General features: G+C 32.6%; 1 protein-coding gene across 1 annotated transcript; it reads right to left on the bottom strand.

The window, feature by feature from the left end:
• Window positions 1-12,994: 12,994 nt before the first annotated feature.
• On the bottom strand, window positions 12,995-15,433 carry LOC107962501 (WAT1-related protein At4g08300). Its single transcript, XM_016898912.2, has 7 exons — window positions 15,117-15,433; window positions 14,956-15,018; window positions 14,548-14,664; window positions 14,211-14,448; window positions 13,969-14,127; window positions 13,621-13,772; window positions 12,995-13,424 (listed from the first exon to the last, which is right to left on the bottom strand). Exons 1-7 carry the CDS (start codon window positions 15,416-15,418, stop codon window positions 13,202-13,204), a joined length of 1,254 nt encoding a protein of 417 aa, XP_016754401.1. The 5' UTR covers window positions 15,419-15,433; the 3' UTR covers window positions 12,995-13,201.
• Between the last annotated feature and the right edge of the window lie 205 nt (window positions 15,434-15,638).

Genomic DNA, 15,638 nt, shown 5'->3' with positions numbered 1-15,638 from the left:
TGGAGAAAAATAATTAGAGTCTCAAAATTATATTTTTAAAATCCATAATGAGTCTATTTTCAAGATAAATTAACAAGAACATTATCCGAGTTCTGTACTGTGAGATAATTATTTTTTAGTGAAGAGAGGTCAGAACTGTCAGAAAGTGAAACAGGGGAAATTTTAATGAATAAAATGTACTAATTGGCTAAACCAAAAATTATGAAATTTTTATGGTAGAAAGATATGTGAGTCTAGTTTTAGGGGAAATTTACGGATCTTAATTTGGAGCTCTGTACCTCTAATTATAAATAATTAAGTGACTATGACTCGTGTGGACAGTTTAATGTGAACATTTATTAGTAAATTGTGAAATCGTACTTACAAGAATGCTATATACATTAAGGATGTGGAATGGAGAGGAGGAAGAGGAAAATAAATATATGTGGAATACATGGAAACTATGGTATATGAAATATTGATATAATGAAATAAATGATATGTGTTTTTAAGAAAACAAAAAGAGAATGTTATGTATCATGACATGTATATATATATGACTCGTCTCAATGTAATGCTTGTTGGGTATGGAATTGAATTGAAATGTTTCAGGCAAACATGTTATTCTGCGCATCTAAATCGTGGTATTTTATAAAGATATAATCTAGCTTTAAATATGAATGCTTGATGATTAAGCTGAAGATATTTGGTAAGATGATAATCTTGGTATAAATGTATAAGTGGTACTATAATAAACAAGGTAAAATGAGTATGAGAGACACATGTATGATGACATACAAATGCTATGTTTGTGGTTTAATTGAGGATGTTTAATCATTAAATGAATACCATGTTATATGCTTTTGATTTTGTATAAGTGTGTAAGAGATCAAGGTTGACCAAAGCTTGGAAAATAGCCTAGGTATATTCCACACAGGCAGAGACACGACCATGTGTCTCAGCCGTGTATGGAACACGACTTTGGGACACTGGCGTGTGGAGCCTTAAAGCATGAAATTTCCAAGATTTTCGTAAGTTCTCGGTTTAGTCCCAAACCCTTTCTAAAGTATGTTTTGGGCTCCGTAGACTCAAATAAGGGACTATGTGTAAGAGAATGAACGCTTTGAAATATGAATAAAATTTTATGGCTCGTATTTTAGTTTAATGTTTGTATGCTTGTTTGGTAACGCCTTGTACCTTAGCCCGGCCTTGGATACGGGTAAGGGGTGTTACAATTATTGTGTGAAAGTTTTGTAAAGAAATTTTACTGTTTGAATGCTTAATTCGGTAAAAAGGACTAAATCGCGTAAAGCATAAAACTTGTTTTCTATTAGCTAAAAGTGTCAAATAGCTATAGAACATTATAGTAAAGATCCTTAAGTGGTAAATAGACCATTTATGGGTTAGTGGATGATGATAGCATGGCAATTAGTGTAATTTATAATATTTTTAAAGGTCATAAATGTAAATTAGTAATTAATGTTAATATTAATAAAATAAAACCAAAATTTCTTTCTTCATTCATCTTATAACCGAAAATTAGGGGAAGAAGAAACTTAAATAGGGTTTTTAATTTGGCAATCATAAATTCTTCAATTAGGTATGTATTTTGACTCGATTTTTAATGATTTCTACGTTTTTGAGATCGTTGCTTCGTATTCTAGCTAGCCCATACCCTAGAGTTAGAAATTTTTAAAGATTTATCATGTTGCCATTGTTGAATGTTTGAGAAATTGGATGGTTGATGATGGATTTTGAATAATTATTGGTAGTTAAACTAGTTTTGTAAAGTGATTTTTGACAAAAAATGTCAAAAAAGGGGATTTATTTGTGAAATTGTAAAATTTAGTGGGTAAAAGTGTGAATAAATTGAAAATATGGGCTGCTAGTAACATATAATAAATTCGTCTAGGCATAGATTGTACTAAATTGCATGAATTTGCAATTTTAGGTGATAATGACTAAATTGTAAAATATGTGAAAGTTTAGGGGCAAATGTGTAAATTTGCCAAAATAGGAATTTTGGACTAAATTGAATATATTGCATACTGAATGTACTGAATTTGATAATATATAGATCAAGAATGTTGTGATCGGGTTTAGATCGAGGAAAAGGAAAAGTTGACGATTAGCCGATATTTGCTATCCGAGCAATACGAGGTAAGTTTGTGTAATTAGAATTGAACTTTTACATATTTGTAATTATTTGAAATGAATGTATATAATTGAGTGATTGATATACATGGAATACGAATGCCTTATTGATATAGACTGATGGTTACCGAGTCCCATTTGAACCGTATGAATTCGTAGGATACGAGTGACATGTTACTAGGGTTACCGCTCTAGTCGAGATCCTGCATGTGTTGCGGACTCACCACAGCTCGTATGAGCTTACTGATATATATATCAGCTCGTAAGAGCTTACTATTCTCAGCTCGTATGAGTTTACCATTTTTGTAGCAGCCCGATTTTGGGCCTAGTCAGAATAGTGGTTTCGAGACCACTATTCTGAGGCCAGAGAAAATTATTTTAGTATTATTTTATGTGTTATAATATGATTTTATAAGTTCATGTTAATTTTGGTATATTAATTTTAGCGATTTCTAGTCTAATTTCGAAAAAGGACTAAATCGCGTAAAAAGTAAAAGTTGTGTTTTAATACCTAAAGGTGTTAAATGGCCTTGTATCTTAAATTAGGGGTCTTTAAAACAAGTTAATGAGTTGCTTATTGTTTTCATATGAACTTACTAAGCGAAAGCTTACCCCTCTTCTTTCTTATGTTTTTTAGAGTTTCCAGGTTAGCTCGGGTTGGAGGCCGTCAGAGATATTATCACCCTATCGAGTTAACGTTATCTGAGTAAGTAAACTCAAGTGATTCGAGTCTATGGCATGTATAGGGTTTTAATGTGAGTATGTAATATTATGATTTAGCCAAAGGCATTGGCTTGTTATTAAGGTAGTATTAGTTATGTAAATTGGCCTATGTCGGCTAATATCGTTATGGGCCCATATGATTATTCTTATGCATTTATGTTATTATTTCTTGTGATGTGGCTTACAACATGTATGCCTAGAGATTGAATTGAGATTCATTGATGAGCTAGTAACTAATGCAGGATAAAGTGATTGGTAAATAGTTAATAATGCTTCATGAATGGTTTGTGATGTAATGATAGTTATGTCTAGTATGTGGTAATGATATGGGAAAATTCTATAATATTTATTGCATAAGAAAATAACTTGAGCATAACATGTTTGCAGATGTTTAAGAGCTCATTTATGTCACGTTGTATGTTATTGGATAAGTATGTATCTATGCATATGGTGTGAGAGTGATAAAAGGCTTAATAATTAGCCTATTTCTGGCCACACGGCCTGAGCACATGGGCGTGTGAAGCCTTAACGCAAGAGTTTTTTTAAGTTTTTCATGAGTTCTCGATTGGGTCCCGAACCACTCCAGATGTATGTTTTAGGCCTCGTAAGCCCGTATATGGGACATATTGTATGTGAAAAGAAAAGTTTTTAACTATTTGAGATTTCATGGCCCTGTTTAGTATGAAAGTGTTAGTAAAAGTCAGGTAGCACCTCGAACCCCGTCCCGGAGTCGGATGCGGGCGAGGGGTGTTACATTTAGTAGTATCAGAGCATGGTTTTGTCGATTCTCGGACTAACCTAGCGTAAGAGAGTCTAGTTATACATGCCATAGTATTACTTGTGATAGTGTGATATCTCTCGGCCCTAACAAAACTGTTGATTAAGACAGGAATGAGTTCTAACCGAGCAAATCTTGATAGAGATAAGAGTAAAATTGAGATTATTGAATCATGCTTATGATATGCTGAAAATTTGGAAAGGTATGAAAAGAAATCCATGATTTTTTTATATGAACTAGTTTTCATTATGTGATACTCTTGAGATAAAGAATGTGAAATAGTGGAGTAAAACACAGTTAAGTTGTGAAAAACGCTTTTATGCATGTTAGTATTCATACGATGTTAAATGTCCAACTTGATTTGGCCAAGTGTTTAGGAAAAGAAAGAAATTTGCTTGAAATGACAGAATGTATGTATGAATGCTTTTATTGCATGATTAATAATTAGTATATACATGAGGTTGATATTTATGTCTAGATTGATGAAGTCAAGATGCAGTAATGTTATGCTTTATAATCTCAGTTACAGAATCATAAATGTCACAATAGCATGAAAGTTGTAATGAAAGATCAAATTGGGTGGAACGCAGGGAATGAGTACGATCGTTCACTAATGAATTGACGGAAAAGACCATGGTTGGACCATGACAATACATGAGATTTGTGTGCCAATGTAAGACCATGTATGGGACATGGCATCGACATTGAGACGAGGGCTAGTGTAAGACATGTCTGGGACATGTATCAGCCACAGTATGAGAGCCAGTGTAAGACATGTCTGGGACATGCATCGGCCTCGAGATGATAGCCAGTGTCAGACATGTCTAGGACATGCGTCGGCTACGAGATGTGCTAGTGTAAGACATGCCTGGGACATGCGTCAGCACGGTTACATGTGTCAGTGTAAGACCAGTCTGGGACACGGTATCGGTACAAATGGATGAGAGCTAGTACAAGACCATAGTTGAACTATGGCATCAAGTAAACGATGTACTCAAAACCATAAGACGTTCTCCAATTTGATAAATATTGGCAAGTGATTAAGACTAAATATGGGAATTTGATAAAACATTAAGGGTAATTTGAAAAAAGAAATGAAAGTTTGAGTTATGATAAATTCACTTATGTTTAGCTAATATTCGCACGAAATAAAGTTGCATGTATTACTGAGATATGTGAAAATGTGTTCATAACAAGTTGGAAATTTGAAATGTTTGAATCAATATGCGTAAAGCTATATTGTTGTTGAATATGTATTTGCTTGAGAGTCAAAAGTTTAGAGGCTTTACAATCTTCGTCCCCTTACCAGAATAGAGTTATACGATGAGATTCTCGAGAGATATGTTGCATAAGCTTGCAAAAGTGAAACTAAAAAAGTATAATAATGGAATAGTATGGGATTAGTGAAGACAGAATTAGTTAGAGGAATAATGTTGGACTTGCACTGATGTTTGAGTATGTCGGATTCAATCAAATAAAAGTGATGGCTATCTTTCTCGTCTGAGTATTCTATGTTTTCCTCAATTCTAGGGAATACGTATGGTTATCCCTTTCGAATGGAAATTCTATCATATAAGGATGCTAGTGACTGTGATATTAGATGAAAAGCTCTATTGGTCCAGTTAGTTATAATTGACATTTTCCCCATCTCTTCAAATTTCTATTCTGATATATTGGAATGAAGTTGATAGTAAAAAAAAAAATCTATGTGAGATTATTCTGATGTTCTATTGATTATGGTTTATATATGCGAGAATTATATTATCTCTATTATGAGAAATTCTAAAGCGTACAGACAGTAGTTTCCTTCTGGTTTTCTCTGAGGGATTTTTCGGATCATCTTTATTATTTTCTTCTGGATTATATTCTCGGATTTCTGGTATAGTCTTTATATCTTGGAGTTTCTTATATTGGCTTTTCTATCGTTCTTGTTTCGAGAATTATCAAGCTTGGTTTATCTTTACGAGTAATCTTTGACTTGCGATATTAGAATATGTTATGATTAAGCTTCTGGCTTGACCATAGAAGTGTGGGGATTTCAGTGTCGAGATTTCAGTGTCGAGATTTCTTTAAAACTTCTGGGGTAAAGAATGGTTATTCTGCAAAAGTAAATCTGAGTTATGTGCATTTAAGTTTATTCTCTGGTTCGAGAATACGGTTACGTGTTCTTTGGTAAGTAGTCGTACAGTCAGAAATGATGGGGTTTTATTCTTGAAAGTATGTTATGGAAACATATTAGTTGGATTTCTCTTGTTCGAGAGATGTTATAAGTATAGTTATCCTGATTAATAAAAAGATCACATCTATGAAGTTGGAATCATTTGATTCATGTTAGTAAAGTTTCTAAACAGTTGATGATCAGAGTATAGAAATGTGGCTATAAGTGGTAAATTAAACAAGTACAACATGATTCGACTTTTAATTTGGAATTGCAGGGAGGATTTGATTTCTGGTTTCTATTACTATTAATTCAGAGTAAGATTTCAGTACTGAGAAACTCTGGGTATACAGAGAATTGAGTACAGAGTTCACAGCAGTATCTTGTTTATTCGTTCAAAGGATGTCGAATTGTCTATAGGGTAAAGCCGAATATCAAATGTATTCGAGATTATTATTGTTAGTGATGACAGTGGGAAGAAAATGAGAAAGGATTGTTATGAATTTCGTATCGGGATGTCTCTCATTTCCAAGAAAAAGGAGAGATGCAAGTTGAATTGTGAAAGATTGATGATGGAAGTCTGCATGATTTTTTTAGTATGTACAGATATATTATTCAACAGATGTGACTGAGTTGTATGTTTCTGAGTTTATAGTTCCAAGAATGTCAGTCTCCAGTGTTTCAAATTGAGCTCCGAGGTTTATACCTCAACTATGGAAAAGCTATAGGAAATCTTGAGTATGAGCTTGTGCGGAGTTGTTTTGTAAGTTGTGAGAAAAAGATATAAGTGACTCGTGAAAGTAGAGAACAACTTTTTTTGGTAAGATTTTCGGGAACGAAAATCCCTAAAGGGGGGAAGAAATGTAACAGCCCGATTTTGGGCTAGAGAAAATTATTTTAGTATTATTTTATGTGTTATAATATGATTTTATAAGTGCATGTTAATTTTGGTATATTAATTTTAGCGATTTCTAGTCCAATTTCGAAAAAGGACTAAATCGCGTAAAAAGTAAAAGTTGTGTTTTAATACCTAAAGGTGTTAAATTGCCTTGTATCTTAAATTGGGAGTCTTTAAAGTGAAATTAGGCCATTGAAAGTGTGATGGCCGGCCATGGGAGACAAAATAGTTGCAAAGTCAAAATTAGACAAAATAGTTTTATTATTAACAAATAAAAAAAAGAAAAAGCTATCATTTTTCTCTTCCCCTTCACCGAAATATGCAGCAAAGAAAGGTTTTTGAAGCTGGAAAATTTCAGCAACATATTTCCCTTGCTTGTAAGTGATTTTAATGTCTTTGCTTGATGATTTTTGTATTTTGGAACCCCTAAAGCATAAGCTTTCATATGAGGGGACTTTTGTGCAAGATGATAAAGAGTCTAGGGTTTTGCCATGAATGTATATGTGTTGTTTGCTGTGTTTTTATGGAAGATTATAAGTCCTAGTTGTCTAATAAACAACTTTTGTGAAAGAAATTGCATGAAAATACCTTAAAAAGGGCTAAATTGCTAAGTTGTAAAATGAGTTGTAAATGTGTAAAATAGTTAAAATTATGAGTTGCTATAGTTATGAAAATGGTTCATCTAGAATCAAGGAGTAAAGAAATGTGATAAAAATTAATTTACGAGCATTGGGGCAAAAATGCAAATATGCAAAAGTTTAGGGGTCAAAATGAGAATTTGTAAAAATATGATTTTTAGACCCATATGAATATTGTGACTGATTAGTAGGCTAAATGTGATGTTATAGATGATGAAAATTGAGATTTGGACCTAGAACGGAAAGAAATCGATTTAAGGACGAGTATGTCTTTTCACCTTTGTGGTATCGAGGTAAGTTCATGTGTAAATAATGTAGCATAATTGTTATTTTAAGTTATTGATGTTAAATATATGATATGCTGATTTTTATCATGAAATATATGCTTTGTGGTTATTTTTAAATAAAATGCAAGTTATGTGTATTATCTGTTAAATATAAAGTGCTACCGAGTATTGGTTTCGGTATTTTACGGAAGATGGCAAGGATATGTGTTCGAGGAAAATCCCGTTTGAACCTTAGGAATAGATTAGGATACAAGTGACATGTCACTAGGATGGTTGAGCATCCGAACTCGTTGAGTTGAGTCCGAGTTCACTTATGGATGCGAATGTTCGAACTCGTTGAGTTGAGCCCGAGTTCGTGAGATGTAACTAGGCATCCGAGCTCGTTGAGTTGAGTCCGAGTTCACTTATGGATGCGAACGTCCGAGGTCGTTGAGTTGAGTCTGAGTTCACTTATGGGCCGGTTACATGGTAGCTTGGCTACATATGTGGCACTTATATGCAAACTTTCCATGTATCCGAATTATATTCTGATGTGTTCAACGGGTAAAATTCTACTCAAATAGAGGAATACTCGAGATGAAAGGGACGTATTGGTAAATGTTGTGAAATGGATACTTTGAACAGGTATGTACTTAACCCTCGGGTTGAAAACTCGACATAACAAGAATATGGTAAGATGGTAAATGAAAATGTGATATGAATGTCTCGGTGATGATTATACAAGGATTTTCTCAAGGGCCCAACATTGATTATGAAGAGACATATTCTCCTGTGGTGGATGCAATCACGTTTAGATATCTTATTAGTCTGGTAGTACGTGAAAAACTTGACATGCATCTAATGGATGTTGTTACATCCTATTTATATGGTACACTTGATAGTGAAATTTATATAAAAATCCCTGAAATATTTAAAATCTCAAAAAGATATAGAGTTTCTTGAGAAAATTGCTCGATCAGATTAAAGAAAAGTTTATATGGATTAAAACAATCTGGACGTATGTGGTATAATCATCTGAATGAATACTTGTTAAAAAATTGTTACAAAAAAGATCCAATTTGGCCATGTGTCTTTATAAAAAGGTTTGGATCAGATTTTGAGATAATTGTTGTTTACATTGATGATCTAAATATTATTGAAACTCCTAAAGAGCTTCAAAATACAGTAAATTATTTAAAGAAAGAATTTAAAATGAAAGATCTTGGAAAATTAAAGTTTTATCTTGGCTTACAAATCGAGCATTTAAAAGATGAAATTCATGTTCATCAATAACTTATACGAAAAAGATATTAAAGAAATTTTACATAGAAAAGCACATCCGTTGAGTACTTCAATGGTTGTATGATCATTAGATGTGAATAAAGATCAATTTCATTCTTGTGAGAATGATGAAGAGTTTCTTGGTCCTAAAGTACCATATTTGATTGTCATAGAGGCATTGATGTATCTTGCAAACAACACAATACCTAATATAGTTTTCGCTGTAAACTTGTTAGCAAGATTTAGCTCTTCTCCAACACGTAGACATTGGAATGAAATTAAACATGTATTTAGATATCTCAGAGGGACTATTGATATGGGGTTATTTTATTCAAATAATTCAAAGTCCCTATTAGTTGGCTATGCTGATGCTGGATACATATTAGATCTACAAAAAGGTTGATCTCAAACATGATTTTTTTTACATGTAGGGGTACTGCCATATCATAGAGTTAAACAAAGTAAACATTATTTGCTACTTCTTCAAACCATGTATAAATAATTGCAATGCCCATTTATATCCTACCGGCTTTACATTTTTAGGTGTTTGGACTACAGGTCCAAAAACCTAATGTTTAGAAGGTGAATTCTGTTCTGCTTGAATTGCATCTTTCTATTTTGGCCAATCTTTTCTATTTTTACAATCCTCAATAGATTTAGGCTCAAGATTCTCATTTTCTTTTGTTATTTCAATAGCAATATTATAAGCAAAATTGTTGTCGACAATTACATTTTTTTTCAGTTACTTCTTTTTCTCGTATTGACATAACTTATTAAGATCTCTTTATTTTCATCATTTTCATTTTCACTTTTAGGTACTTGAATCTCATCTTGAGTTTCATAATTAGTTATGTCATGGGTCTCTTTAGGAACCCCTACCTCCACTATATGACCATCTTAAATGTTTGCTCCTTTACTTTTATGAGGATTTTTATCTTTGGAACCGACTGGTCATCCACGCTTTAGGCATGGATTACTTTCTTTTACACTAAAAGTTTGCCCTATTAGGACATCAATTCGTATTAGAGCATTTTTAGCTAGTATGTGAGATTTAATGAATCTGGCAGTTGATTTGTAAAATGAATCATCTGTTGAACTTCTAGATCATATTGCTTTGTACGAGGATCTTAGACATTGATAATTCATTTCAAGTACTTTATTAATCCAACTTTTTATCCTCTCCCCTTAATGTTGGGAAAACTAACAACTCATGTCATAATTAAATCTTGAATTAATAGCTTAAAAATATTATAAGGAGATTCATATAAATATACATTCCCAATCTCTTATTATGACCCACCTTTTTGCGTTGTGGTGGTGCAGTTGGAACATATACCGCACATCTAAAAATTGTAAGATGGGAAATATTTGACTCTTGACCAAAAATCAATTGTAATAGGGAGTATTCATAATTTATTGGGTTGATGCGTACAACATGTAAATCAATACAATCTCATGCTGAAATAGAAAGTTTTATTCTTATAAGTAATGATTTAGCTATTAGTTGGAGGCATTTGATAAATAATTCAACTAAATCATTTTATGTGTGAACATGAGCTACAAGATGTTCAACTTTTATCCCAATTGACATGCAATAATCATTGAAAACTTGGGATGTAAACTCACCAACATTAGCAAGATGAATTGTTTTAATTGCATGATATGAAATTAATCATTTAAACAAGCAATCTCACAAACAATAGGTTGTGAGTTGATAACGCATGTGATTATTTTGTAGATGCATGTACCAAAATCGTAAAATATCAAAACCATATATATGGTGGATGAATGAGCCTATATTCATTTCAGAAATGCAAGACATTAAATCTCAACTTTAGCTAGTGAGTTTGTAAGAATAAATTTTCATTGAGAATAAGTAACAAATGAGAATTCTTTCAATTAAAGAATCTTCTGGTTCTTTAATGAATGTCCATATGAATTGCAATTAATTTTCGCATCATATATGATCCAAGATGGTCTAACTGGTCATGCCAAGTCGTAAATGCATTTGCATTACTAAACTTCTGGTTTAACACGTATTTAAATTGTACTAAATTGTAACAAATTGATAATTTTATTGTCATTCTTTTTTATTTTGTATCTATATATAAATACTATTGTGACATTTACTACTAGAAATGTTTAAATCATTATGAAGTCTATAATGCAATTAAGTTAATAAATAAATATAACTTTCAAACAATTATATGTAATATTTGCTTCAGGGAATATGTCAACATCGTCAAATATAAGACATTTGGTCTAGTGGTATGATTCTGGCTTAGCGTGCGAGAGGTCCCAAGTTCGATTCAAAATATAAATAACCCAATCCTCTTTTGATTCATATGAAATGTAATCTTTTCCTCATTCACAATCTCAATATGAGATCCATTATGAACATATTTTAAAACTAATGCATTAAGTATCACAAACTTTGTGCTTTTTAGATATTGATATATTAGCTCTTTTGCAGCTTTTAACTAATTTTGTACTATCAAATACTGTAATATATTTGTTTATTTCAATACCAAATAAGATAAATATTTTCTATCTATAATGACAAAATTCATTACTACATTCTCATATCATTCCTTAAAGAATATTAATAGAGACACAATATTTGGGCATACATCACATATGTGACCAATAATCTTTCATATCACATTGATAACATAAGTTATCTTTACCCTTTGAAAAGTTATCTTAAGAACTCTCATTATTCTCTTATTTATTACTATGTTCCTAGTTTTAGTGGTCCATGAGTACTTCTTTTATTTTCTTTATGTTTACATTCATTTCGGGGAATGCAACAAATCTAGTAGGACGGACTTATAAACATCCCAATAGATTTTTTTTTCATAATCACCATCGCACACATGCGCGAGATTTCAAATCAAAATCTATATATTCATGTTGTCATGATTAGTCTCCAATTATAATAAACATAATATAATAAATAAAACATAGTAAAATATACCTGAAGATCTTTAACATTATCGTCATCACCTTGACTATTATCACGAGCACTATTACAAGTAAAATAACTTTGTTTTCGTAATAACATCTACAATCAAATAGTAAAAATCATTTAATAAATAATCAAAATTTTCATGTACGATGCTTGAAAATTATCTGATACATATTGTACTCAATATCACATATATATATGTTATAAAATCTTATCTTGCTCTAATAAAATATTTATAAGTTCAATTTAAAAGATATCATACAATCATTCAATATTAACAAGTTAATAACACTTTCCACCATAATTTTAATAAAATTTCAAGAATAAATAACAAGAAAAAAAATTTAAACATAAAAATATTATGCATAATATAACTTAATTAAAAAAAAGAGAAAAAAACATATCATATTAATAGCAAACATATCTAATCAATAATTATGTCTTTTACATAAAAAAAAATTAACTTAAAAAGGCAAAAATCAAATATCATCTGAATGTGAAATTTATGTCAAATAAAAATTAATAGTAGTCATACCTTAATTAAAAAAGAAAATATGGTCAAAATATAAAAGTTTCTTACCAAATCTATACTTTACCCATACTTGTACAATAAATAAAAGATCGAGAATAAGAACCATATTCCGAAGATGAAGTTGTAAGGGTGAAAATTTAAAGTGAAAAAGAATTTGATTGGTGGGACAACTTCGAAAGTTTTTGAAAAAATAGAGAATCATCATGCTATAACGTGTTATAAAATAAAGAGCGATGGAGAGAATAAACAACAAAGAAAATATGAAAGCAATAGAAAATGTACTTTATTGATTAAAAGGGATGACTATAATGCTTGATCAAAATTTCTATTTATAGGCATAAGAAATATAAATGAAGTAGATATCTAATTTTAATAACTATTAGAATTTAGAATACATCAAAACTTTATCTTAATCATGATATACATTCACTTAATAAGATATGAGTTGACTTTAAATCCTCATTTGTATTGTTAGAATGATTGTAGATTATTTTGTAAATAAATCCTCATACGGAAAAATGGATTGTAATTGCTAACCAATTGAGTGTGCTCTTTGTTTTATCTTTTTAGTTTTCAGTTGTTTTGCTACTCAAATAAAACTCAACCCTTCGAAACAACAAAAGGAAATTGCTAGGGTTTTTTACTTCAAATCAAAATCTTCAGAGTACAATCATAATTTGATACATATGACACAGATTTCTTAGATGCAGCGAAGCTGTGTGAGAGAGAGAGATGGGATGGGATGGTTACATAGTATTTTTTTTTTTGCTTGTGGAAGGTCAACTTCGCTTGAAATTTATAAAGAATGGAAATTAAGGAAATGTTCTTATGTCCGTCGAGTGCTAAAGGGACTGTTTGAAGCTGGAATCTTAACGATTCTTGCAGCTCCATCAATGCTATCATTAACATTGATAGATTTAGCATTGTTTGTGATTGGCAATTCTTGCAGGCCTTTGCTTTTCTCATCACTTTCTAGGTTTCTCCCGTCTTTGCTTTTACCCCACACCACGGTGTAAAGCCCTGAGACTATGATAATGGCTCCAAGAATGCTGAAATCAACCACAAAACAACAACAAAAAAAAAAAAAAAAAACGAAGCAGTAATCAGAATCCACTAGATGAATAAGACGTGTAGATTATTTTAATGGTTATATTGTGCATTGTGTCACTATCTGGTAAAAGTAATTATCTTTAACACTTGATGGTGCACCATATTTTCATAATTGGTGTCAAACTGTCAATATACCTTCCAAGGTGGACTTTTTCTGCTAAAACAAAGGTACCGAGAGCAGCGGTGATGATCATGCATAGAGGGCTGAATGATGTAAGGAATACTGGCCCTCGTTCCCGGATCACGACTCCTTGCACGTAATACGCAATCCCAGAGCAAACTATTCCCTACTCCAATCACAATATTGAAACATTGAAGTGTCAATCCACTTGTGTTTCGTGTGTTTGCTTATTTTTGTTTTTATAGAACTTTTCAAGTGCATCAATGGCTGGCCAAAAAGGCTTGTAAAGCAATAAACAAAAGTTGGTAGCTCTACTTTTTGTTGATGTATTCATTTTATTTGGTTTTTATTGAGGCACTTACAGAGTAAGCTGCAGCAAGGAGCCTTGAATCCCAACCTAGTTTCCATGCACTTAGGCCTCGAACCATGATAAGGGACAATCCTGCATTTTCGACCGTTCCCATTAAACATATCCAAGCTGTAAGAGAGAGCTCCGCTGCGTACATCTTCAACGTGAAGGACTGAACCAGAAACCATAACCAATACAATTAGGTCGAGAATTTGTATTTAGTTTAAACCAAACTTTGAATATGTCTCCACTCACTTGCAAAATAAAGTAACTTGACCAGCTTAAGATACTTCCTAGAAGCATTATGGTTCCGGTAACCCAGTGTTTGTCTGCAGATTCAGTGGTGTTTCCATGGTGTGCCACGCCTCCTGATTTGATGAAATCAACAATGGGACCTTTGTACAATGTCATCACCATTGCCCCTACCACAGTGATTGCTGTTCCAATGATCTTCGCTACACTGTATATCTTCTTCAAATTGATCTTCTCTAACCTGATTGATATAATTAGCATATTAAGCAATGATTCAGCACATACGTGTATATATATATATATTAATAAATGATGGAATTAAATTGGTCCGAATTCTCACCTGAAAATCATTGCCAATATGAAAGTAACAGCTGGAAGCATGTTGACGAACGCCGATGAATATGTTGCAGTTGTCTTCATCATTCCCAGGTAGTATAAGTTCTGGTCAAGCACTGGCCTGTAGAATACAATCAACAAAGACCCTTTACATTCTTTGGTCAGCATGTATTGATAATTTCCCTTTCTTCTTATCGTGCTTATATATATATATATATATCAAGAACAAGCATACATGCATGACCTCGTTGAGGATATATGCTAAAAGATGTACACTCGATTGTCATTTCAATTGCTACATATCCTCTATAGATGAATATGTTAAAGCTTTCAAGATCGAACAGAACCCTTAGAACATATTCATATCGGACATATATTCACAGTGGGTGTGTATATAAAAAAGAAGCATTACTCGAGGAAACCAAGAACCACAATCCTGAGGAAGATAGGAAGGGTCATCTTTGGCCGGATTTTCCTGCATAAAACAATGGAAAGGCAGAAAACAAGCTAAGGAATTGATCCATGAAATAACGTGGTCTATCTATTTGAGAAACTGGGTAAAGAAGACGAAACCTTTCGAGAACAAAGGCAAAGGGAGCAATGACAATGGTGGCGAAAACATGACGGTAGGTACAAAGGATGAAATTACTCATGCCCTGCTTTAAAGAAACCAAGGAGATGATATACATCCCTGCATATCCAAACTGCAAGGAGACGATTGCCAAGAATGGTTTCACTTTGTCCCACACATTAGACAAAGCTGAAAATGGGGTTTGGTCTCCCATTGTTTCTCCCTCGCAAGCTCTGAGGTTGCCAACTTCTAAATGAGAAACGTCCCTTCTATAGGGTTTCAAATGAATAAAGGCAACTGACATTGTTTTCCAATGAATGTAAGAGCTGAATAATGTGTTCAAGGCACTAACTCTTACTTTGATACGGATGTATTTTCTTTCTCATGCGTATATTGCAGTTGCGGATTGTGACAAAATACTCTCAACCGGTCGGGTTCAACCTGCCCTGGCTTGTGGCATAGCGTGGGGCTGTCCAGGGCATCCGCTCCCTAAAATGAAACTTTTAAAATTTTAAATTAATAAA

Source organism: Gossypium hirsutum, chromosome A06 (genome assembly GCF_007990345.1).
Source record: "Gossypium hirsutum isolate 1008001.06 chromosome A06, Gossypium_hirsutum_v2.1, whole genome shotgun sequence".
Taxonomy (NCBI): Eukaryota; Viridiplantae; Streptophyta; class Magnoliopsida; order Malvales; family Malvaceae; genus Gossypium; species Gossypium hirsutum.
Note: the sequence above shows the minus strand (reverse complement) of the source record. Positions and strands in the feature narration are given on the sequence as shown.